We start from the raw sequence: 26,856 nt of genomic DNA, 5'->3' as shown, positions 1-26,856 counted from the left end.
TGGGGATTTCGGCTGGAATCCTCGGGATTCAGACTAGAGTCCTCGGGATTCCAGTCGGAATCCCAAGGATTCCAGTTGGAATCCCAAGGAATCCAGTCGGAATCCCAAGGATTCCAGACGATATCCCAAGGATTCCAGCCGGAATCCCGAAGATTCCAGTCGCACTTCCAAGGATTCCAGTCGGAATCCCATGGATTCCAGTCGGAATTCGGAGGATTCCAGTCGGTATTCTTATCAAAATCTCTTTCCAATTCCAGTCAGAATCCCGAGGATTCCAGTCGGAATTCTAAGGATTCCAGTCGGAATTCCAAGGATTCTAGTCGGAATCCCAAGAATTCCAGTAGGAATCCCAAGGATTCCAATCGGTATTCTTATCAAAATCTCTTTCCAATTCCAGTCAGAATCCCAAGGATTCCAGTTGGAATCCCAAGGATTCCAGTCGAAATCCCAAGGATTCCAGTCGGAATCCCAAGGATTCCAGTCGGAATCCCAAGGATTCCAGTCGGAATCCCAAGGATTCCAGTCGGAATCCCAAGGATTCCAGTCGGAATCCCAAGGATTCCAGTCGGAATCCCAAGGATTCCAGTCGGAATCCCAAGGATTCCACTCGGAATCCCAAGGATTCCACTCGGAATCCCAAGGATTCCACTCGGAATCCCAAGGATTCCAGTCGGAATCCCAAGGATTCCACTCGGATTCATAAACAATCTCAAAAATTTCCGATGGAATTCTAATAATTCCGCACCAGAATATAATAGATATGCCAGCAGAGTTACAAAAATTCCCAACCTGAATTGATCACCATTATTTTCACAACTCATATGTTAACCCAAAAAGCAACGACCGGTACGGAAACGAGTTACTAAATATGGTAGCCACCGGTGTGAGAATGAGTGACTAAACTAAAATGACAACTCTGGGGGTGATCATTTTAATCACCCGAATAGTCGCCCCCGTTAAAGATGCTCTTACGGCAATAAAAATTTGGTGTGTACTTTCTCAACTCGCCACGGAAAGGCGCTCTCATCGCTTTCCAGTCCATTGTTTACATTCCAGTGATTGCATCTGCTTACTCCATGCACATATGCATATTCCAGCGGGAATACATTTTTGACATTCCATTTCACAGCATCTTCGCGTTTTTATTGCTTCAGTAGTTCAGTGTTGTTTTCAGAAATTTTGTACAATTTTAATAGTTTTTGAGGTGATTAATCAATTAACAGTGATCGAAAATGTCTCTCGTTGTAAAGAGACCGCTCCCGGAACCGACTCAAACGATTCAGGTAAGTTCGTCGCTCGATTCACTCCATTCAGCTTGTGTTTACATCCCTCGCTCCCATAACAGGATACCGCTCCAACACTGTTGGGATCATCATGCAGCAGCGCCGCGTCGGCCCGAATCTACAAGCGAATCCGCCTCACGGCACGGAAGATCAACGGAACGCCGACGTCGATTCTGGCGTACGTCAATCTGCTGGAAGACACCACCAACAGCAACGATGCCCTGCAAGTGCTGATCAAGATTTCCGAAGCGATGCTCTTCGACGAGACCGAATTCCCGGAAGCGGTTCGCAAACTGGTGGAACATTTTCGGAGGGAACCGGAATCGGCCGTGCGGGTGAAGGTTCTTTCGCTGTTCGGGGATTTGGCCACTGAAACGGGGATTGACTGTCCGCAGTTGATTGACGAAGTGATTGCGCTGTTGAAAGGGGAGACTTCGGCGAAGGTGATTTCGCAAGGATTGCAGGGATTGGAGCGGATCGGGAAGGCCTGCAATCCGACGGTAGCCTACGTGAATAAGATGGTGTTCTTTGCCAAGAGCAAGCTGTTCTCGCCCAGTCACAACGTGCAGCGACATGCGATTCTGCTGCTGGGAGAGTTTGTTCTCATTTCTGACGCCGAGAAGGAGAGTTTGGAGTTGATCGGCAAGTACACGGATTCTCCGGATGCGAGGGTGAGGGCGCAGGCATTCAGGTCAATGTTAACCTTGGGTGAGAGAGGAGTAGTGCTGCCGTCATCCCTTTACGCCAGAGCTTGCAGTGCCCTCGCAGACGATTACGAATGCGTTCGGAAGGAAGCGCTTCAGATGATTTATGAACTGGGAGTGCGTCATCCGGAGGAATCAATCAAGATTGCCGAGTCCGAACAGGAGATCAGGCTGATTGATGATGCGTTTGGAAAGGTGTGCAATGCCATTTGCGATTTGTCGATGAATATCCGGACACAGGCCGCGGAACTTCTCGGCGGAATGACAATGGTGAGCGACGAATTTCTGCACCAGACTTTGGACAAGAAACTGATGAGTAACATGCGTAAGAAGAAGAGCCTGCACGAGAGAAATGCGGAACACTTCACCAGTGGGGAGTGGTCTAGTGGAAAGAAGTGGGCTGACGATGCGCCTAAGGAAATGGTAAATGCAGATTCAGTTTCTTTGATGGCCTCGGGAGCTTGCGGAGCGCTGGTGCAAGGATTAGAGGATGAATTTCTGGAAGTGCGAACAGCATCAGTGAACTCCATGTGTAAGCTGGCTTTGAGAAATCCTCCATTTGCGATTACATCGCTGGATTTCCTAGTGGACATGTTCAACGACGAAATAGAAGAAGTTCGCCTCAGGGCAATTTACAGCTTGACGGCCATTTCGAAGCATATTATTCTACGAGAAGATCAACTCGAAACCATGTTGAGTTCCCTGGAAGACTACTCGGTGGAAGTTCGAGAAGGACTTCATCTGATGTTGGGTGCTTGTAAGGTATCCACTAAAGCTTGTCTTTCATTAGTTGTTCAGAAAGTACTTGATGTCCTGCTCAAGTATCCCGAAGATCGTCTATCCACCTTCGGATGTATGCAACGTGTGGGTCAGAAACACCCCGAAATTTGCATGTCACTTACTCCGCAATTGCTCCAGGATCACCCTTTCTTCGATAGTGCCGAACGAGACGTTGAAGATCCGTCCTACGTCTGCATCTTGATTATGTTGTTCAACGCCGCTCAACATCTCCCTCCAATGCTGAGCCTTTTCCCGGAAACCATAGTCAAACATTACGCCTACCTTCGCGACACAATGCCAAATTTCGTTCCCCTACTCAACCTCGGCGGCCAATCAACCGAACTGACCCTGACCGGATCCACAGGGTCCCGACAGTTCTTGGAAACTCTCCTGAACAACATACAGTTGGCATACTCCGCTCCACAAGCACGTCAAGCCCTACTTAAAACCGCCCAAGAAAACCTGGACCGTTTGGCCGAAATTGATCCATCGTTTTCCGGAACGGCAAACTTCACCGCCGTTTTCCTCGGCACTCAACTTTTGATGGAACAACTTCAGGTCGCCACCCAGGGTCAACCCACCAAAGCACCCCTCAAGGACTGTCTCGGCCAGCTGATCCGCAAGTGTCTCAAACTACAAAACCTTTTCTCCAGTCTAACCCTGGAAGACGAGCTTCTCGTGAAACAGATGTGCCTCCGAGCGAGTGCCCTCAATTTGGTTCTGGTAGTGAAAGACCGATCGCAAAGTGCTCTCGCGCCTTGCCAGTTGCTTCTGCACATCGCTGCCGATGCTAGCAGCTTCTTGCAGGAGAATAGTTCCCTATCGGCCGATTCATTTACGAGCGCGATTCTGACGAAGCTGGCCTCGATCGGCGATCCACGTCCGGGACGGGTGTTTCGCGAGATTCTTCCGGTTGTGCAAGCTGCTGCTCCGGTTGTGATTCCTAGGATCAATACAAACGTAAGTTATACAGAACAAGATTTTATAAAGATAGTATTATATAAAAAAGCGGAGAATCTTAGTTTTTGCGAGTGATATTGCAGGTAATATCATCCGCAAAATCAAAGATTCTCCGTTTTATTACCAATACAAATATTAATTTTCTTTAAAGGGGGGGGGGGGGGTGACACCCCTTCGTAAATCCGAAAATTTTGAAGGGGAGAAAAAAAAGGTTCTTTTGACATCAGTTAGATTTTAAGGCAAATGAGCGCACGAGAAGCAGTCACAAGATATGATGTACAGTCATCTCTCCATAACTAGATATTGAGATACGGAGGTCGTGTAAAGGAGAGTTGACTGTACCTAAAGGCACACTTCAACCTTCGAGCTGACAAAGAAAGAAACTATAAACGTGTTGAATTCTCGAAGACATTTTCATCTGAGTACGAGCAACCGCTCATGCAACATAGACGGCGACATATGGCGAATCGATCTATGGCGCTGATTAAGAAGGAGTTTATGGAACTGACCTATGATCTCACTAATATGCTTCATACGCTGTACATCATGCAAATATTGAACCCACAAGGCATGTGCTGACATACGATGCACCCCTTGGCATTTCTGTGGGTTTGGTGTAAACTTTGATGGTGAAAATCATAGTGTCCGAGCATAGAGGACACATTTCAGTGCACACCAATTTTGGTACATAATGTAATCCAACATAAAAATGAATTGTAAAGGTTTATTTTTGTTCTCATGTGAATTTTTACTTAAAATAACGTGATTTTTTTTATATTGTACAAAAACTAACGGTAAAACTAATGTAGATTTTGGAATATTACCAAAAAACAAAAAGTGTCCGGGCATAGAGGACTTCCTCCTACGACTTCAAACCAACTGCTCTACGATCCTCATTTGATATTTTCTCGAGAATCCTTCGTTTATTCTCGCTGAATCATTTATAGTAGCAGCTGAAATCGGTCTTAGCGAAAAGCATTTCTACGATTTAAGGTAAATTTTGTGATTAAAGGTACATAGAGGTCCCCAAGCAAACTGCCACGAACACCAACGCACAATCAATCTCACACAAGTCGATTTCCTCAGAATGAAAACGTATCGATCTTTGTTTGACGTCATTGAGCTTTCGGCAACGGCAGGCCAACAAGGAAGTGGTTGTTTTGCAGCAATTCTGTTTATATTTGAATTCTCACATCAAACAAAAGCAATGTTGTGACAGTTCTCACAGCAAACAAAGAAAATTGTGTCAACATTGCACTACTACGCAGGCAACTGGATTGGTCTATAGTAGAGATGGTCGGGTCTCGGGTTTTCAAACCCGAAACCCGACCCGAACCCGAACCCGACGGGTTCGGGTCGGGTTCGGGTTTGAAAATTTTTATTTTTTCGGGTTCGGGTTCGGGTCGGGTTTGAAGGTTAAAAAAATATCGGGTGCGGGTCGGGTTCGGGCTTGAAAAAAGTCGGGTTTAGCCGGGTTTAGGTCGGGTTTGGGGATAATTGTTCACAAAGTAACAACCGGAAAGCTTCCCTATGCATCAGAAACGATGAATTTATCATCTTTTCGAACTCGGGTTCTATTCGGGTTTTTCTTAGAAAACTTTCTCGGGTTTCGGGTCGGGTTCGGGTTTGAACAGCGAAAATTTTTCGGGTTCGGGTCGGGTCCGGGTTTGCTTTTAAATTTTTGTCTCGGGTTCGGGTCGGGTCCGGGTTTGAAGGAATAAAATAAGTCGGGTACGGGTCGGGTTCGGGTTTGAAAAATGTGAAACCCGACCATCTCTAGTCTATAGATAATATACCACTGCACTATGGTCCAGGAATCAGTTTTACGCGGAAAGATGCATTCTGAGCTTTAGAATGAAACATTAGACAAAAACGGTCTTCTACAAAGTTGTTTGTATTAGTTAAGCCTTTTGCTTGGTTTTATTGAAAATTAGGGTGGACCACATTTTCATAGAAATGATTAAACTAACTTTCTTATTTGTATAAATTATATTATACATGCTTCAGCAAAGTTGTAGAGCATTCAATTTCAAGCAACTTTGCCAAAAAAAGTTTTTTTGTATCTCTTAAATTGACCGATTTAGAGCTTTTTTCCTACGGTGACATAGGGTGGTCCGAACAAAACTGGTTTTCTGGCCCTAGAGTTTTCAATTCAAGTTTCTCATCAAAGTAGTCTATGAAACACTTTTAGAGCTTTTACAGATGTGTTATTTTTGTAACTCTAATAAAACGTCTTGAAAGTCAAACATTTTTTATCACAAAAACTTCAATAACTTTTGAACTAAAATAGATAATAACAATCTTTTTTACATGAAAATTTGCGTTTTGTTAAGTTCTAAAAGTCGTCCATAGACGACTCTGACGAGAAAATAATATTTAAAAAACTAGAGTTAAAAAACTTATTTTTGTTGGACCACCCTGCGATGATTAGGAGAAAATGCTCTAGATCGGTCAAATTTTGAGCTTCAGAAAAACTTTATTTGGCAAAGTTGATCAAAATTTCAAGTTCTACCGCTTTGCCTTAGAGCATATACCAGTATTTTTGCAAATAAAAAGTTGATTATATGATATGTGTGATATTGTGGACCACCCTAGTTTCAAATGACACAGTATGAAAGCTTACATTTTTAGAAACAATTTTGTGGAAGATCATTTTTATCTAAAATTTCATTTTCATGCTCAAAATGTAAAATAATAAAGAAATACAAACCATGAAAATCTTCAAAATAGTTTTAGAGCCCTATTTTTCTCATTTCAGATTTCTCGTCAAAGCAGTCTATGAACGACTTTAAGAACTTAACAAAACGCAAATTTTCATGCAAAAATATTGATGATATCTATTTTAGTTCCCAGGGGCCCAGATAGCCGTAGCGGTAAACGCGCAGCTATTCAGCATGACCAAGCTGAGGGTCGTGGGTTCGAATCCCACTGGTCGAGGATCTTTCCGTAAAGGAAATTTTCTCGATTCCCAGGGCATAGAAGTATCTTCGTACCTGCCACACGATATACACATGCAAAAATGGTCAATCGGCAAAGAAAGCTCTCAGTTAATAACTGTGGAAGTGCTCATAAGAACACTAATCTGAGAAGCAGGCTTTGTCCCAATTGGGACGTAAGGCCAGAAAGAAGAAGAAGATCTATTTTAGTTCAAAAGTTATTAAAGTTTTTCTGCTTAAAAACCTTTGTTTTTCAAGGCATTGTATTAGAGTTGCAAAAATAACACATCTGTAATTTTTTGATATAATATACAATTTTATTTTGTCTTTTGAATGCCGTCAAAAGATATTTTTTATGTTTGCCCCAATCAGAGGTATTCACAATCAAAGTAGGCATATTTTTGAGAGAAAAACAACAATAACTCCTAAACGAAAGGAGATAGCGGGTTTCTTCACTCACCCAATTACGCATTTTTTAAAGCTCTAAAAGTGTTTCATAGACTACTTTGATGAGAAATTTGAATTGAAAACTCTAGAGCCAGAAAACCAGTTTTGTTCGGACCACCCTATGTCACTGCAGGAAAAAAGCTCTTAATCGGTCAATTTAAGAGATACAAAAAAAACTGTCTTTGGCAAAGTTGCTTGAAATTGAATGGTCTATAACTTTGCTGAAGCATGTATAATATAATTTCTACAAATAAGAAAGTTAGTTACACAATTTCTATGAAAATGTGGTCCACCCTAATTTTCAATAAAACCAAACAAAGGGCTTAACTAATACAAACAACTTTGTAGAAGACCGTTTTTGTCTAATGTTTCATTCTAAAGCTCAAAATGCATCTTTCCGCGTAAAACTGATTCCTGGACCACTGTGCACTGTACCTTTTGACGGGGTACACTTTGGAATTTTGTGTATTTTTTCGTAGCTTGGAAATCAAAATGCTTTTATGTTTGGCTTAAACCTTGTCTCATAACACGCTTATAAAAAAAGTTTTTTATGACTTTTGAAACTTTTTTGTATTTTTGAAAATTGTTTGAAAAATTGTATTCCTACATAACCTACGAATGCCTGGAGTTCATTTAACGTGTTGTAGCTCAAAGAGAGTGGACTGTATAATCGAATAGGGCTCAGCGTTAGCGAAATAAAAAACGACCGCACGCGTGAGCTTCTTAACAAGGACTGCTTTATTTTCTGTTTCATACAGTGTTGGCAAATTTCATGGGAAGTTGAATCAAGGTTATGTAGTTTGGTAGGATAACACTGAATCAAATTTGCTTTAGCGATTATTATAGCGAGAACATCTTCCCGGCCGTTGAAATGGCTACATTTCAAATTTCAGCTGACTCCTCTTCGTCAAGCGGTAATAAGCACACATATTTAACCGCCCGTTTGATGATAGAGTCCTTGGTCTGCAAAGTAACCACACGCACGTGGCCATCTTTCCCCGGATGCAACTCCGTAATACGCGCAAGGCTCCACTGGAGTGGGGGCAGATTGTCATCAACAATGAGAACTAATGCGCTCACTTTGTTAATTGTCTCACATAATGTCAACTTAATTGTCTCACTTTGAATTTAGTTGTTTTGAAGCCCCGTTGACGTCGCTGAAGTTCTTGTAGATAATCTGTTGACCAGGTTCGCCAATATTTTTGCTTCAGGTCCTGTAGTACTTGCCATCTAGACAGCCTTCCGGTTTTGATGTGCGTATATGATGGTTCGAGTACCGCTTGAAATTCTCTGCCTATCAAAAAATGGGCTGGCGTGATAGCTGTCATGTCATTTGGATCGTCGGAAGACGGAACCAAAGGGCGCGAATTCAAAGTAGCTTCTATCTGCGCCAATACCGTCGTCAGCTCTTCGTACGAGAGTTTGTGATCTGCTAAAATGGGTCGCAGGTGAAATTTGGCCGACTTCACTCCGGCCTCCCATATTCCTCCAAAGTGAAGACTGTGAGGGGGAATAAAGGACCACTCGATGTTTCGTTGAACACAAAATCCATTGAGCTTCTTTTGGTGCATTTCGGTTTGGAAAAGATCGGCAAGTTTCGTCAACTCATTATTCGCACCAACAAAATTGGTGGCATTATCCGAAAAGATCTTCGTGGGTAACCCCCTTCGACTGACGAACCGTTGAAGTGAGGCCAAGAATGCGTCCGTCGAGAGATTTGACGCTGCCTCCAAATGTATAGCACGCGTGGCCATACACACAAAAACACACACGTACCCCTTAGTAATCAAACTTTTCTTTGTAGACACAGCCGCTCTCAGCGTGAACGGCCCGGCGAAATCTATTCCGACGTTGCAAAATGGATACGCAGCTTGGACCCTGTACTCCGGCAAGTCTCCCATCAACTGCGTAGCTCTTTTCGGATGGGCACGATAGTATGGGGTGCACTTATGGATGACGTCACGAATTACATTTTTCGCTCGAAGAGGCCAAAACTGTTGCCTCACAACAGCAAGCAAAGCTCGTTGACCGATGTGCATGTTGGCCTTATGCAGATATCGAATGATTGCAACGGTTACTGGGTGTCTAGAAGGCAGCAGAAGCTGGTGCTTGCTGCCATATGGAATCTGGGCATGTCGAATTCGTCCTCCTACACGCAGAGTATCGTCCTTCTCATCGATAAACGGATTCAAACATTTCAATGGATAGGGGGAGACGGGGTAAGAGCGCCCGCCGGGGTAAGACGGCCCACCTTCAGTTTGGCATGAAAATGGCAATTTTCTTAAAAGTTCACCAAGCACTTTCCATAAACACAAGATTTTTGACATTCAAGAGCATTTAGTGTGATATTTACATCAAATTTTTCATAACAAATGTCAAAAACGAAGTTTTTGCTCGTCGATATTGAATTTGATCTAAATTTAACAGATGCTCACTTAAGGATTTCGGAAGGGATTTTTTTGGAAAAACATAACAAATTACCCGTCCATGCTTCAACAAAAATGTAAAATATGCTTCGGTGAAGTGTAATATGAATTGTAAATATTAAGCTTTGAAATAAGGCCATAGTTGTGAAAATTGCGCAAGCGGGGTAAAACCGACCACTGTTGACGGGGTAAGACCGCCACCCCTAATTTATACCAAATAACAGTATAAACCGTTTTGAAAGTTGTAACTACGTTGTATATTAATGTTCAAGTAAAATGAAATCAATTTTGTGAAAAATACAAGCCAAATCCACATATATTTTTTTTTTTTTTTTTTTTGTATGGTATTCAGTTGGAGCTGCCTGACAGCTTAACTTGTCAAGGCTGAACCCTCGGTCTGGCTTTTGCCAAGTTTCCCCTCTACCAGGACCAATACTCAGACGGACTAGGCAATGGCGCCCACATGAACACTGTTTTTTATTAGTATTGTGACGTGGTAGTTTTTGAAAAGTACCCATATTCCCTTGCTTCTGAGAAAAGGAAGCATTATGAAAATCAGCAGCTCCATTAGAATTTGTTTGAAATAGTAGTGCATTACTAATACTGTCTAGTCGAAATGGTTTTGAATAATTTGTCATTCAAGTGCTATTCTGATTACTATTGTCTTTTACGTAAGATTAGAGTCTTAAATGTCAAGTGTCGTCAAGTCTTAACAAAATTAGGCTGTTTAGTAGTAGTTCTAGTTAATTTCATTTCTTGTTGTTAAAAGTATTCATTGGTCATTACGTTCATATATCCTTAAAGAAAAAAATCGCTTTCCTTGTCTGTTCAACAATTTTTCGAAACTAGCAAGTGTACCCTAATGATCGATCTCAGCGTCTTACTTTCCATAGTCATTTTTATAGTGAATATTGAAGAGTAAAGTTACCTTAGGCTTCTATTACAGTCTCCTACAAGATTCACTTTTCGGTGGCAAATGCAATGCTTCACAACGCCTACTTTCTACTTGTAAATTTTGCGAAAATGAAGCTGGAATTAGATTATTTATACCGCTGTTACAAAAGGGGTATTTCTTATTATGGCAATGTAAAAACCATATTAAAATAAGATTGTCGCCACTTATTTCTACTCAGTGAATCTACTAGTCATTTTCCTAAGAGTTCCTAAGTATTCCCTACGTCGTATATGATAACGATGTATCTAGCTAGCTAATAGTAAGAGTGGCTACGGATCATTCTGGTTAGCAAAAGGCAAACTGAACGTCACCAATAGTATTAATGTCCACTTCGAATAGATTAATTATTTGAAATGGGCATCAATTCTATCAATGACGCAGAATGTCCGTTGGATCACATCCGAGATATTATTGCGTCTATGCCATATGAATTATGACGCGGCTTTAAGCAAAAAATGCCAAAATGTGATACCACCACTACAGGTTACGCCTTTGGTTTCCATCATATGGGCTAATGGATTATGCCCTCCCATCGCGGCAAGGTCGCATAACCAAGGGGAGGGGATACAAGCCAAATCCACATATTTCTTCTAAAAGATGGGTGTCTAAAGGTAATAATAAGTATATTTTTAAGTTTTTTGAAATAATTGACCCTAAAAATGATTCAATATCCACGTTAATCAATGTAGAATTCATAAAACATTATACTTTTTAGATTCACAGGGAACATATATTTTTTTTGCAAAATTGTGTACGAAAATCGTGGTGGTCGCTTTTACCCCGTGGGTGGGCGGTTTTACCCCGTCGCTAAAAATAATCGTGATAAGACATCACTTTTATAAAGCTTCAAGAAATAAATATTTTTTAGAAATACAACACCTGTGATATTTTTTGATCATGCCTAAGGCTTCAAAAAACGACATGCTGCGTCGAAAAAGGATTTATTGATTCTTGATTTTGACATATAAATTAAATTGCTTAGGCGGGCGGTCTTATCCCGTCTTCCCCTACTTGAATTCCTTCTCCTCCTCCAACGCACGAATTTCGTCACCGAAGCATTCCTTCTGGATCAGTCGTATAATCAGCAACAGAGCACGTTTTATTTCATCAACAGTAGGCAACCTTTTTGTAAGTTGCTGCCGTCCGCTTCTGATGTAGTCCGTAAAACGAATCACGGCCATGGCTCTCTGCATTATGGAAAACCGGCTCACGTTGTCAAACATATTCAATCGTTGGCAAACGTTCGTGCTGAACAGAGTAATTCCTCGCAGTTCGGGAATAGAAGCTTCCTGAATCAGGGGTGGATCATCCAACTGAAAGTTCGCTTGCTTCAGGGCGTCTGGTCCGGTCCACCAAACTTGCTGTTCTCGCAGTCGGCTCGGCTGAACCCCTCTTGAAATGAGGTCAGCAGGATTCAATTTCGATGGAATGTACCTCCATTCAAACTCGTTCGTCAGCATCTGGGTTTCCTTCACTCGATTTCCAACGTAGATTTTCAACGAATCCGGAGACTTCTTGATCCAGCAGAGTACTATCTGAGAATCGCTCCATAGGACAACGGACGCAAATTGAATCTCCATGGCACCAATCAATTTCACGGCAAGACGAGCCAATAGAAGAGCTGCTTGCATTTCAGCACGCGGTGTAGTTACTTCCTTTTTCGTTCCTTGTTTCTTCGGTAGTATTCTCGACTTGCTACAAATCAATCTCATTTCAGCCTTTCCATCTCGGAACACTGACCGGGCGTAGAGACAAGCTCCAAATGCTAGATCGGATGCATCGGCAAATCCATGAAGTTCAATACCAATGCAATCCCGATTCAACAGACAACGTGGGATCTCCAATCCGTTTAATGACTGCAATTGGTCACGGAACTCCATCCAAAGCTCCACCAAGTCCTGTGGCAAAGCATCGTCCCAATGGAGATCGAGAAGCCACAACTCCCTCATGATCAATTTGGCCGCTGTGAGCACTGGGCCAAGAAAACCAAGCGGGTCGAAAATTCTTGAAATTTCACTCAATATCACCCGTTTGGTCAATTGTGTCGCTGGGAGAACTTCTGCAATGCGGAATATGAATACATCACAGACAGAATTCGACACAATTCCAAGTGTTTTCATCAAAAAATTGATAGCGGCGTCATCAATCACTCCAAGCTTCTCTCGTTTGTTTTCGGGAACCATGTCCAATAGCTCCTTTGAATTCGAACACACTTTGTGTATGTCGAACCCTCCGTCGTGCAGCAAGCCGGTCACCTGTCGCAAAAGTTCCGCAGCCTCTTCCAAAGAATTCGCACCGGCAAGCATATCGTCGATATAAAAGGATTTCTTCACGGTTGATGCGGCCAGTGGATATCTATATTCTTCTTCATCAGCTAGCTGTCGCAGTGCCATCGTTGCCAAGAAGGGCGAGGATGCAAGACCGTATGTAACTGTTTTCAGCGCATATACCCTCAACGGATCATCACGGTTGCTTCGCCAGAAAACCCGCAGAAAATCGTCGTCCATCCGAACTTGTCGATACATTCTCGGAATATCTGCGCTGATTGCATACTGGAACGTTCGAAACCTCAAATGTATGGACACCAAATCATTTTGTACTGTCAGGCCAACCATTTGCGTTTGATTGACGGACACTCCTGTCGACGATTCCGCCGAACCGTCGAACACCACGCGAAGTTTTGTGGTTGAGCTGGTCGGCTTTTGCACACAATGGTGGGGCAAATAAAACGCATCTGTTGGATTTTCATTTTGCGAAGGCGTAACTTCTACCATATGCCCCAATTCTGCATACTCGCTCATGAAGTCAACGTATTGTCGTTTCAGATCCGTATCCTTATCCAGTCTTCGCTCAACTGCAAAAAACCTTTTCCTGGCCATGGTTTCGGAATCGCACAGCTTCTCCTTTGCCTCGTTGAAAGGGAGCCGCACGACAAATCTTCCGTTTTCGTCACGTCGGTGCGTTTCGAGAAAATGCGCGATGCAACGTCCTCAAGTGAACGCTCAATCACCGGAGCTGCTTCGTCATAGGAATCAAAATGCCAAAACCGTTCAAGTAACTTACCGATGTCATCTTGGGTTATTATCGTGCAAAGCGTACCGCCAGCGCCCATCTGGCTAGTTGGAATCAAACCACTTACAATCCAACCAAGCGAAGTTTCTTGTACCGTAAGGACGCCATTCACCGCTCATGCTCCATTCACCGCTCATTGATTTGTTTTGAAAAATCTGAACAAATTTTCGCAATAAAAGTCATCAACATGTATTAGTATACCAGAATGGATTATAGCAGAATGAAATTCATATGATTCAATATTATATACTATTTATGAAAAATAATTTTAGGCTGTTTAAGGCGGTAAACATGAGTTGAACAATGATTTTATTATGGCAGATCGAAAAATGCTTCTTAGCTGCCATGCTTTAATATGTTGTTGTACTATAGTACAAAGATAACAACCAGCTAATGGAAGTAAATTAATTTCAACTAGTTGTGTATATGAAGCCTCATACTTAGGATGAGCGGTGAATGGCGCCCTACACATGTATCATTGGCATACATGTTATTCGGTACCATCATACGTTGTTCACATTTCAACTTCATTCCTACAAAAACAAATGTTTTATCTTGCGTCTAGCGCAAAAAGTTGTAAAAAATTTCGAAAACCTGATTTTTGACAGAATTTAATGTGTTGAAATGCTGTTAAATGAGCGGTGAATGGCGTCCTTACGGTACATCAGGCAAATGATCTGCCAACTGCAGTTGTCCGTGTTTGATGAGCTTGAAAAATAAACCCGATCCAATCAGAACGTCGACCTGACCGGGCACATTGAATCCAGGATCAGCCAACTGAAGGTCTTCTGGTATGTTCAGCTGAGCTATTTCGAAAGGCTGCATCGGAAGATCACCCGTGATTTTCTTGACGACCAGGAACTCAAGGCACTGTGACTCGTATTCACTAACTTTCGATTTGATCCTCGCATGCACCTTGTGCTGGATAGCTAGCTGGTTACCTCCAATGCCAACGATCGTATAGTTAGCCTTCTTCCGTTTCAATCCGAGCTTAGCTACCACTGCTTCCGTAATGAAATGCTTGTGCGAAGCAGAGTCCAATACTGCTCGGCACTGCACCGTTCGTTTTCCAGCACCGTGGATGAGTGCAATGGCTGTTGCCAGTAGCGTGTCCTGATCAGCTTCGACGTTCGAACAAAGAACAGATCCATTAGTCGATGGTGCTGCCGTAGTATTAGCGACCTCTGTCGACGGCTTCGATGCTTCGCTCTTCGAGGCGACACTTGGTTGTCTCCCGGATACGTATCGACGGGATGCAGTGACGTATGGTGGCGTTTGCCACACTGCTTGCACGACCGTTCGGATTTGCACTTTCCTGTAATGTGTCCTCGTTCCAAACAATTGAAACAGGATCCACTCTTGCGTAGTGAATTGTACCTTTCACTCAAGTTCACTTTTTTAAACAGTTCACACTTCCATGATCTCCTTTGCAGTGCGTACACTTTTCATTGGTAGCAACAAGGCTATGCACTTTTGAGTCTGTTTTCCCAGCGGATCGCACTTGCTTCACCACTTCCACTGTAGCCTTGCTGCTACGGCTGATTTTTTCGTACACTTTACACCTTTCTTTGAGGAATTCCATCGTCGGTTGGTAATCCGCCAATTCATTGTCCTTCTGGTTCAATCCCCACGCCTTGCGAGTTTCAAGGTCAAGCTTCTTTGCCAGCACGTTCAACAGCATCATTTCTCCTAATCCTTGCACCGGCAGTTCCAGGTTCTTTAGAGCATCGACGTTCTTCGAAACTGTGTCGATCAGCTTTCGAAGACTAACTGCACTTTCCTTCGTCATGGCCGGTATGTTGAACATCGCATCAATATGCTTGTCGACGATCACTTGCTTGTCTTCGAAACGCTCTCGGAGCGTCTCCCAGGCCGCATCATAGTCGTTATTGTTTATGATGTCCTGGTCTATCACGCCGGCTGCTGCACCAATCAACGAATTGCGTAAATGGTACAGCTTGATGGCCGGAGCTTCATTTTCGTAACGTGCCATCACATTCTGGAACATATTTTTGAACGCGAACCAATTTTCGAAATTGCCGTCAAATGTTGGCAACGGAGGGATATGCGGCTGATTATGAACGGGTTGCAATAATGCCGGTTCCGTCTCGTTCTTCACTACGGCGTCGATTTGCTTCGTCAGCTGAACGTAAAGCACACTGTAAAGCTCTTCGAACTCAATAAACCGCATTTCTTCCGAGCAACGCACTTCTTCACTGGTGTTTAGGTCGTATATGTGATTCTGCAACTCACTGTATTCACCGTATGCACTTTCTAACATTTTCACCTGAAGTTGCAGATAATGCTTGTCGGCTGCTTCGGGCCTTTGCAGAGCAACTTGAATACGGGTCAGTTTTCGCGCAACCGTTTCTTTCTTCTTTACACATCAAATTCTTCTTTCTTTTGTCGGGTCACTTCCTTAAATTTCTGCTGAATGAGTTGCTCGCTAATGGTGAGCGTACGCGACGAATCATCTTCATTCTCGTTCCCGATATTCGCATCGTCCGCCATATTTTTTCCCTTCTTTTTGCCTTTCGGAGTGTGCGCAGTTAGCGCCATTTTGTTTTCGCGTTCGCACTCTTTGTTCCCAGACACGATCAAACGTATACGCCGATTCAATGGCGTTCCTTTTCACTACTCAAACTGTTCAATACACGGTTTTCATATCGCGATTTCGCAATTTCCACGCTAGGAAATGCTATCGATTCGATTTTCCGATTTCAGCCACACATTCGGCTCGCATGGACCAAAAATGTAGCTCCAAGAGAGTGGACTGTATAATCGAATAGGGCTCAGCGTTAGCGAAATAAAAAACGACCGCACGCGTGAGCTTCTTAACAATGACTGCTTTATTTTCTGTTTCATACAGTGTTGGCAAATTTCATGGGAAGTTGAATCAAGGTTATGTAGTTTGGTAGGATAACACTGAATCAAATTTGCTTTAGCGATTATTATAGCGAGAACACGTGTAATATAAAAAAAATCGTACAATTTATATTTATTACCACAAAAGAAAAGCTTGGTGGTATCAAAATAATTTCAAACCTGTTTTTCCGTTAATTACATGGAAAATAAAAAAAACTCAAAAAAAAAAATTTAAAAGTACCGTAAAAACTTAAATTTTCATTATTTCCAAAAATCAGTAACTAGAAGAGGCTTCTAGAAAAAATTAAAAAGGATAGGGGTGTTCGAAAATAAAAATTATAAAAATCAAAAACCAAAATTTATAGATTTGCAAATAAAAATAAATAATTTCCCAAAACGTGTTTAGAATGATTTTAGATAACTAAAAATTAAATTAAGATCGAAAATAAAAAATTGGGTATTAGAGGGTTGAAGGTATCGTCTGAACGTCTCATTTTAGATTTGTCTTGATTCCGTCACTCACCGCACTGAAGCATGCAAAGGACTCGAAAGATACACACTACCCTTATTATATGTCGGTTTTCGCAGTCCAGCCCAAAACGTAATTAGCTTAATTGCTACATTTCCTGAATTGAATGATACTTTGCAAATGTATTAGTATCTATCAAATATGATATTTCCATTCAAAATTTTACTTAATTCCCTGCCTCATGAGCTCGTTTCATGCTTATGATACCTGATTTTTATTCTGATAACGTTACTTTTATGTAATTTTTAAACAAACTATGGATACATGTTTTTAATTATGAATCGTGGTTTACGGCTAACCAGCCGAGTGGAAGTTTAACAACTACCGAAAAGCTAAATATTACATATAATTTGCAATTGGATTAGATGGATCCATCTAATCCAATTGCAAATTATATGTAATGTTTAGCTTTTCGGTAGTTGTTAAACTATGGATAGTTCGTCACTACAAATGTCATAAACACTTACACTGTGTCCAGTATATTATCATACAAATTCGAGGTACAATTAATTCACACTAGTGACCTTATTGTTGAATATTTGTATTGAAAGGTGTTACAATACTTATTTACGACAGAAAATATTTTGGACAGTTCGCGTTGAGCACCCAGTGTGATTGGTCACTAAGCCATTAGATCTGAAGTGATTGATTTATTATTCGCTACGACTCCTGGCTGGATAGTTCCGTAGAATCAGTGTTCTGAGTGTATAAGTCAGGCGCACAAACGAGCGAAGTAGCATATCCCCAATTACCGTGTGCGGGTAGTCGACCAAACGGCTCCACCAGCGTAGGGGAATTGGGAATTATGGAAAAAAAACCGCAACCTAGGTTGCTGACATAGGAAGGTTGAGTGGGTGAAAAAAAAGTGACATCAACAGGCTATTAGGCTACGAACCATATTGATCAGGTGATCACAATCATAAAGGGTAGGGTCAGCTTTCCTTATTTATCCTACCGCCGCGCCGGGGTAGATAATGGCTGACCACTACCCTTATCTGCGGTTTTTGATCTCTCCGGTCTGGAGTAAGAACAGTGGATGGCTTGCGGAGGTGATCCCGGGGGGTCATTGGAAGAACGTTACCCGCATATCTGTACCTACTCTACTGATGACGGGTAAGGATGGTAGGAACCTTCCTATCGAGCCGTTTATCATCGGAAAGAGTCTTGAACTATGCTCCAATTCAATCGAACTCGCAAAAATTGAACACAAAAGAACACGTTATGTGATATAAACATATAAACGAGGAAGCCGACACAAGCTGAGAAGCTAATGAAAATTACAGAACTGATTGACAGCTCGGAAGTCTCGGTCGTTCTTCATCCCAGACTAAACGTGAGTCGCTGTGTTATCTCTGCGTACGATCTGTGGAGAAAGATGAAGCCGAAATCAGGGTGGCCACCGAACCGGGAAAAACGGAAAAAGCGGGAAAAAGACGGGAAAAACCGGGAATTTGAAATGATTACCGGGAAAATAATTTTGAACGAACATCTTCAAGCTCCAAATTTACAAACCACCAAAAAATAGTTTTAGAAAGTTTATACTGTTTATGATATTGCCATTAAACCATCTGTAATCTTGGACAAATAGCACACAATAGCCAATATGTTGAAGGTTCCCTGTGTGGTATTTGTTTCTATCCAACTGTTATAGTTTTTCTGGAAACATTGATTACAACACTAAGGTCGAACTTTTGCCCCACCTTACTTTATGTTTGGATATCACATCTTTTGAATGTTTAATGCAAATTTGATAATCAATTGGCTGCTCATCTAATAACTAATGATGCACTGTTATTGAATCTTTGAAGGCACTTGAATTTTCCTATAAAATAACCCAAAAACTTCAAATCACGATACATTTATTTTCCCTCGTTGAACATTGTTTCGTTCTTTATAAAATTCTTGATCAATTTTCTCTTTCATCCGCAGATAAAAATGTGCAAAGCACGCATTCTGGAGCCATCGGAATCCTCTTTCAACTCGGACAACGTGATCAAAGTGACGGCCGGCCTCATCGCAGCCGTCCCCTTAGTCGCCGAACTAGAAAACCTACAGGAAACCCAACGACAAGACATCCGACTGAAAATCAAATACCCCGATCAAAACGTCCACGTCATTGTGCCCCGCAAAAAGGATCTCAAAAAGATCATGACCGAACAGGGCGAAAGTCAATCGCACTGGCGCCTGCGGACCACGGTGCTGCTGTCGCACGGAGTGTGGACCGAGGCATCACCGGTGGACATCAGCATCTGTCTGTCGGTGCGACCGGGTAGCGAACTGGAGCTGTGCAAACCGGTTAAGGTGCACTTTGCACCGAAGCCGGTCAAGAGGGGTATTTAAGCGCGTGGTAACAAGTAAGTTGTTGTGGGTACTACAGTTTGACTATAAATATATTTAGGTTTAAAATATCGTTAAAATTGTCACGGCTAGTATCAAATGAATATCATGTCCCTGTCGCAAGATAAATGTAGGTGAAGTACATTACTCAACAACGCAGAACAATGTCAAATGTCCAATTTTCAAATAATATACAATATAGTAATGTATCCAGCTTTTCATCAAACTTTCAAATGTGCCTCACAGCTTGCCTAGGTACACCACATCACTTTTTAGTTCAATCTTGATTAGTGCTCTAGTAATGTGTGGCTTCCTTTTAACCTCACCTTAACTCCTCATCGAATCCATAGATCCTCGACCTCTGTTACTCGTGTTCGTGGTTGATCTTCTAGAATTTAAAAGTTTTCCAGGTTTTGTTCAACTTTTCAGATTTTTTACCTTTATTAACGAGATTTTTAATCCTGGGTTAGTTCATCTCGGTTCCAACTGCTTTACTTTCTTTCCGAAGGTACCGTAAAGTGCCCTAATTTAGCGCATTGCCTAGTTCCGCGCATTTCATACAAAACGATTTATATATGGAAATACACATCAATATTGCAACAACTTTCAATGCCATTTGATGCTACTACTATTTAGAATAAGTTCGAATCATCAATAAAAGCAAATAAGGCATTTTTTCGCGGCGTAAAAAAAAAATCAGTGGAGGCCCGTCGAAGTTGACGCCATTTTTCTAATTTCCTTAGCGTCCGTGCTAAGACTGTAGGACAAAAACAAACAGAAGCGATTTTTTTATTGAAAATGTTTAATTTTTTATTCAATTTTCTATGGAACTACTTGCTACAGATATGTTTCATGATGCTTCTATGAAATTTTATCAAATATTAGCATAATTATTGAGTCTCATCCCAAAAAGTAATGCGCGGAATTAGGTCACTTTTTTATATAATGCCCTAATTCCGCGCACTGTTCTTCGCTGAACAATAAACATGTTAAACATGCTATATTCGTCTTCACATCTAACTATTTCAATGAAAAGTGTCTTCATGCATAAATACGTTTCACGGGCAAGCAGAATCTCGGGAAAGCTCACTTACAGGGAAACTAAAAGCGACCGTCCAGAAACCACGTGGTCATTCATGGTGAGAGGAAAAGTTTATCCAAAGACCAAAGCCCATAAAAATTTTAAAATTGTTGTCTGAACAATATACCACAAGAGGAGAGAATCTATACATCTGTGCACACAAAAATTACTTAACATTGTGAACCACAAATAACAAAAAGTATGAAATACGGGGAAGAGAGATTGCAAATGGCCATATTTTGTGAGACGTAATTTATGGATAAACTTTATGGATCTTCTGAGGTTTCTAATTTGCTTAACAGATTTAAGTTTCAGGTACCCGTGGCATTAGCGGATACAATTGATTGAATTTTTTAAGACATATCGATTCCAAGCAATAATGCGAACTGGTTCTTGTGTTGCATGAACAATGCAGAATACAAATACCTATAGGGGTAGTCGGGGCGGTTTCGCCAATGGATTGGAATGAGCACCTCTTGAAAACTGCATAAATTTTTGAAATTTCAACTGAAGTAAAATACAACTCCAAAGCTGGCAAGGAAATTAGCCAATATGTATGTTATAAGTCAGTTTTCTAAAGTAATAGAAAAATGAATAAATTATACTCGAAATACCATCAACGTATTTACCAGTATCCGCTCATGTTCCAGTAGTGCGCTCACGAGTTCAAAAAGTAAGGTAATTTGAGTAAATACACAAACAAATGTCCACAGTATGATTCTATTTGTCGATTTCAATTGTATAGCGGCTAAAGTTTTTAAATTTACGTTGTGTAAACTTATCGTTTTTCAGTGTGAGCGGGCTACTGGAACATGAGCGGAAACTGGTGTACTGATGGTACAAAGTTCTTTAAAATTTAATCTTTTTGCAAAGAGTGTTTTTAAACACTAATTACTTTCCAGTTGAGTGAACAAAATGATTAAATTACATGATTCTATGAGATAATTTCACAATCTAAAATAGTGTCGATAAAAAATCGACACGAAAAAATACAAATTTTGAAAAATCATTCATTCATTCGTGAACTTTATATAATAGGACAACGGAAATCGTGCGGATCTAAAAATTGTTGGAAATAGTACAAAGAACTGATAATTCTATAATATTTTCTGCACTTCTATCGAATTTCCTTAAGGTCTCCAAACTGCCCCACATTCCCCTATACGAAATTCACAAGTATCAATGCCACGTTTCATCGACGGCCGCTCGACAACGGACCAGATCTTTTCCGTGCGGCAAATCCTCCAGAAATGCCGTGAGTACCAGGTCCCTACGCACCATTTGTTCATCGATTTCAAGGCGGCATACGATAGTATCGACCGCATAGAGCTATGGAAAATCATGGACGAGAACAGCTTTCCCGGGAAGCTCACAAGATTGATCAGAGCAACGATGGACGGTGTGCAAAACTGCGTGAAGATCTCGGGCGAACACTCCAGTTCGTTCGAGTCTCGGCGGGGACTACGACAGGGCGACGGACTTTCGTGCCTGTTGTTCAATATTGCGCTTGAAGGTGTCATGCGGAGAGCCGGACTTAACAGTCGAGGCACGATTTTCACGAGATCTGGACAATTTGTTTGCTTCGCGGACGACATGGATATTATTGGGAGAAAATTTGAAACGGTGGCAGATTTGTTCACCCGCCTGAAACGCGAAGCAACAAGAGTCGGGCTAATGGTGAATGCGTCGAAAACAAAGTACATGCTGGTTGGCGGAACTGAGCGCGACAGGGCCCGCCTAGGAAGCAGTGTTGCGATAGACGGGGATACCTTCGAGGTGGTGGACGAGTTCGTCTACCTCGGATCCTTGTTGACGGCTGACAACAATGTTAGTCGGGAAATACGAAGGCGCATCATCAGCGGAAGTCGTGCCTACTATGGGCTCCAGAAGAAACTGCGGTCAAGAAAGATTCACCCCCGCACCAAATGCACGATGTACAAAACGCTCATAAGACCGGTAGTCCTCTATGGGCATGAGGCGTGGACTATGCTCGAGGAGGACTTGCAAGCCCTTGGGGTTTTCGAACGCCGAGTGCTAAGGACGATCTTCGGTGGCGTGCAGGAGAATGGCGTGTGGCGGCGAAGGATGAACCACGAGCTCGCTCAACTCTACGGCGAACCCAGTATCGTGAAGGTAGCTAAAGCTGGAAGGATACGCTGGGCAGGGCATGTTGCAAGAATGCCGGACAACAACCCTGTAAAGATGGTGTTCGCCACGAATCCGGTCGGAACAAGAAGGCGTGGGGCGCAGCGAGCTAGGTGGATTGACCAGGTACACCAGGACCTGGAGAGCGTGGGTCACAGTCGAGGATGGAGAGAAGCGGCCATGAACCGAGGGAATTGGCGAAATATTGTTGGCGAGGCTTTATCAAGATAATTGATGTAAAGCCAAGTAAGTAAGTAGTAATGCCACGTTAATGCAAAGACCATAACGAATATTTATCTTTGTTTCATGTGATGGTCATAAAAATATAAGAAATAAAACTAAACTGCTCATACAAAAAAAAATTTCATGCAAAAAGTATTATGGAGGGTGGAGGGGGTTGTAAATTTTCTATTCCAGCGTTACGTAATGAATGAATTCTGCCTTACATTGAAATTAATGTTAATTTGATTGCTTCGCGAGTGCGCGGAATCAGGCGTTCTTCTGCGCGGAATATGGAAAAGCGTTTCAAAAGTGCGCGGAATTAGGCAATTTCTACAAGTGAACTATTTCAAAAAAATCTCAATTTTCAATTATGAATACAGTCTAGTTTATATTTTTCCCATAATCTAAAATGGATTTGCTAGCGATCCACTCATAAAGCTTTTTTATTGATGCAATATTTTTTTTTAGTTAACAATTTGAATCGTTTTATTCCTTAACTGCACTTTACGGTAGTCGTCATCATAACTTTTTTTTAAAGCCATAAGTGACTACCTCGAGGATGGGATTCGATTTCAGGTCCTCGGCGTGAGAGACGTGTGTTTTAACCCTTGCACCAGGCCGATCCCCAACTTTTCAGATTTGAATGGTTTCGAATGGCTTTCTCATATTTTCTAAAAACAAATTATGGCTCGCTCGTTGCTTTTAATTCAAATAGATCTATAAAAGACTGTTTCTGTTTTATTTGTAAAATAATGAAATTTTTCTGCCACAATGTGTTCCTTACAGCTGCAATAATTTTTCGAACAAAATGGAAAGGGCTGCGAAATAGTTCGCTGTAGAATTTTAAATAGATATCATATACGTATATATATGTGTGTGTATAAATAATCATCCTAAGTTTCATTCGATTGGCATTTTTGTTTGCTAACACGTACCTATTACAGTTTTTTTTTCAACAATCTACTGCATTCTGTAGGTAATAGCCACATAAGTGATTCTAAGGCTACCTACATCAACGATTGCATTTCACTACCACCGCAGTGGCATACAGAAATCTCTTTCCCACTCAAGATGGTGATCTTGTAATTTCTCGGAAGCCGATTAGATCAGCTGAGTGGCGTTGGCAGCCACTCGTTTTCCATTTCATTTACTTTCTTTAAGAAAGTTCGACCTATAATGATTGTCTCTACTTTTGAAACTAAGAACTGCTTTCACACCTTCCACACTCGCCAATTATGATTCTCTCGCAGTTGATAAAGTAAACTATTTAAAAATAACGTGTATATCCGCTGATTGACTCGATTGCTACTGATGGACTAACATCCGTTCGTAAAATGTTCAAACTGGAAGTCGGTTCTACTGTGTTGATGTGATGAGGGTGCTTCACTGAAGAAGTGATTCAAACTTGCGCTACTGTCCACCGGTTGATGCGTTACCATTGCCGTTATTATTGTTATTATTGCTAGTGTGATGATTGCCATTCCCAGCGGATAGCTTGAGGTCTTGCATTTGGGTTGCACTGCGGAGCACTTCCAACCACCTGTGGATTAGGAATTTGTGAGTCACTGAGCTTAACTTCAGGTACGCTGCAGAACTTACCGCTGGTAGGTGTGTTCGCTTTCCGCCCGGAAGAAGTACGTGTGGTTCTTGAAGGACAGCTTGAAGACGTACTCCTTCTGTACGGCATCCTGAATACCCGGCGGTCCTACGGTGTATCCCAGCAGGGGTAAACTGGCCAGCGCGGCCTCGTCCGAGTAGCTCTTGTAGAAGTACAGGCAGAACGAGGTCAGGACAACCCAGAGTTTTTGCCAGCCGGAGCTGTTTTTGAACTTGCGCAGCAGATAGCCGGAGATTTGGTTCTGGAAATTATAGAAAAAAGCAATACAATTTAACTTCTCCATACAACCGTTTCTCTTATAACGGTTTTGTTCAGGACAAACAAACTGATTGGAGACAATTTGTGTAAATGATAAATACATCTAAAATATATTGTTTCGTGATGTTCCGCAAAGATGTTTCAGTAGATTGAAATAGATTAACCTGTCAAATTCCTCCATGAATTCGACTGACATTCTCATTCCGAACATTTTTTGACGTTAACTACGTCTTACGGCAATATACTGGGTGTCAATTGAAAATCTATAATGCACCCCACAGACGCTCAGACGGTTTGACCAACATAGACTCCGCCGCCCAGGTTGATGCTCATGTTGGTGCTATGTTTGACCGTGTGTGATGCTGCTTGACGAACCAATTTGACAGTTTGTGAAACCAATTTGACGGTTGACGAATCGGTCGGCCAAAATCAAACGAGTTTGATTTTGCTCAAACCACCGGTGGGCGGAGCCAAATGTTCGACGAACCGATCGTACCGTCTGTAGGGATGTTGCACGAACACCGACGTCATCATGTCAAATTGAAGCTTCGACGTCCCATGAACTGCCGATGCAGATGGGTGGAAAGTCAAAATGCGTGAATTTACGCAGCGTCGGTGCCATAGTGTACTTTCAAATGCATGCTCTTGAATTGTTTCACTATCGTTTCCAATTATCTCTAACCGTTTTCTTTAGCAAATTCACCAAGGATTATTCCTTGAACAATAATTATTCCTCAACCAATTTCTCCAGAAATATCTTCAGAAAATATATCAGCAGTTCCACCTGTCATTCAAAAAATCCATCCATGGAATGTACCTGGATTTGCACTGCAGGGATTCCATCAGGAATTTTACCAGGAATTTCTCGAGGTAATCGTCTTGAAATATCTTTAGGAATTCTTCCAAAACTCCTTCATGATTCCACCAGGTGTTCTTCCAGAAATTTAACCAACATTGTGTCCAGTGATATAACAAGAAATTCCTGTAAGAATTCTTTTATAAATTCCTTCCGAAAGTTCACCTGGAATTCCTCATGAGATTCTATCAGGAGTTCCTACAGGGATTCCATCAGTGATTCCTCTGAGAACCAGGAGTTCTTCTTCTTCTTCTTGGCGTTACGTCCTCATTGGGACAGAGCCTGCTTCTCAGCTTAGAGTTCGATGGGCATTTCCACAGTTTTTAACTGAAAGCTTTCTTTGCCAAATTTGCTATTTTCGCATTCATATATCGTGTGGCAGATACGATTATACTCTATGGCCAGGGAAGTCAAGGAAATTTAAACCAGAAACCTTCAGCAAGGTTTTGCTTTGTAGCCGCGGACTCTGATCACTCGGTTAAGGAAGGCCTCTAGAATCAGGAGTTATTCTAGGGAATTAAACACAATTTCATCCAGGCATTCCATCAGGTTTTTTTTTATCAGGGCTACCTCTAGGGATTCCATTGGAAGTTCCTCTCCGAATTCCATCGAAAGTTCCTCTAGAAATTCCATCAAGAATTCTTTTGGGGGTTTCATCAGATGTTCGTCTAGGGATTCCATCAGGAATTCTTCAGGGATTCCATCTGGAATTCCTCCAGAGATTCGTTCAGGAATTGCACCTGGAACTCAAATAGGGATTTCATCAGAAGTTTCTCCTGGGATTCTATCAGGAGATATTTCAGAGATTCCACCTGGAATTCCTCCATGGACTCTGTCCGTCGTTGCTCTAGGGATTCCATCAGGAGTTCTTCTCGGGATTTAGACAGAATTTTTTCCAATGATTACATCCAGAGTTCCTTCAAGAATATATTTACAAATTCTACCAAGGATTCCTTCAGGAGTTCCCCCAGGGATTTCATCAGGAACTCCTGTAGGAATTATATCGGGAGTACCTTTAGGGCTTCTGGAGATTTCATCAGGTGTTCCTCCAGGGATTCCATCAAGAGTTGCTTTTGAAATTTCACCGGAATTCTTCAAGAGATTAATCAATGTTTCTTCTAGAAATATTATCAGGAGTTCCTCTAGGGATTCTATCAGGAGTTCTATCCGGAAACTTATCAGGAATTCTTCCAGTAATTTTATCAGGAGTTCCTAAAAGGATTCCATAAGGAGTCCCTTCATTGATTAGGAGTTCCTTCAAGAATATATAAAGATAGGAGTTCTTCCAAGGATTCCATCAGGAGTTCCTATATGGATACTATCTGGAATACCTGTAAGGCTCCAGAGTTCCTTCAGAGATTCCACTTGAATTGCCTCCAAAG

At 41.7% G+C, this 26,856-nt stretch overlaps 2 protein-coding genes across 5 annotated transcripts in view; one reads left to right on the top strand and one right to left on the bottom strand.

Moving 5' to 3' along the window:
* The first annotated feature begins 1,111 nt into the window (after positions 1-1,111).
* On the top strand, positions 1,112-19,374 carry LOC5570079 (integrator complex subunit 4). Its single transcript, XM_001653015.2, has 3 exons — positions 1,112-1,283; positions 1,346-3,727; positions 18,887-19,374. The coding sequence occupies exons 1-3, from the start codon at positions 1,233-1,235 to the stop codon at positions 19,295-19,297; spliced, it is 2,844 nt and encodes a 947-aa protein (XP_001653065.1). The 5' UTR covers positions 1,112-1,232; the 3' UTR covers positions 19,298-19,374.
* A 4,064-nt stretch (positions 19,375-23,438) lies between these two features.
* Positions 23,439-26,856, bottom strand: part of LOC5570078 (FERM, RhoGEF and pleckstrin domain-containing protein 2) — a 201,335-nt gene continuing 197,917 nt past the window's right edge. For all 4 annotated transcript variants that reach the window (XM_021849776.1, XM_021849773.1, XM_021849774.1 and 1 more), the window contains 2 exons: positions 24,342-24,601; positions 23,439-24,282 (listed from right to left, as the gene is read on the bottom strand). In XM_021849776.1, the coding sequence (XP_021705468.1) occupies positions 24,153-24,282; positions 24,342-24,601 (390 nt within the window). In that variant the 3' untranslated portion in view covers positions 23,439-24,152. The remainder of the gene's footprint in view (positions 24,283-24,341; positions 24,602-26,856) is intronic.

This window comes from Aedes aegypti, chromosome 3 (assembly GCF_002204515.2).
Source record: "Aedes aegypti strain LVP_AGWG chromosome 3, AaegL5.0 Primary Assembly, whole genome shotgun sequence".
Lineage (NCBI taxonomy): Eukaryota > Metazoa > Arthropoda > Insecta > Diptera > Culicidae > Aedes > Aedes aegypti.
The sequence above is the reverse complement of the archived record's forward strand: the minus strand, read 5'-3'. Positions and strand labels throughout refer to the sequence as shown.

Excerpts from the sequence above, each read along its gene's own strand:
- LOC5570079 (XM_001653015.2), top strand. The coding sequence starts at position 1,233 with ATGTCTCTCGTTGTAAAGAGACCGCTCCCGGAACCGACTCAAACGATT. Across the intron at positions 1,284-1,345 it reads AACCGACTCAAACGATTCAG|GATACCGCTCCAACACTGTT; the intron begins GTAAGTTCGTCG and ends CTCCCATAACAG. Across the intron at positions 3,728-18,886 it reads TTCCTAGGATCAATACAAAC|ATAAAAATGTGCAAAGCACG; the intron begins GTAAGTTATACA and ends TTTCATCCGCAG.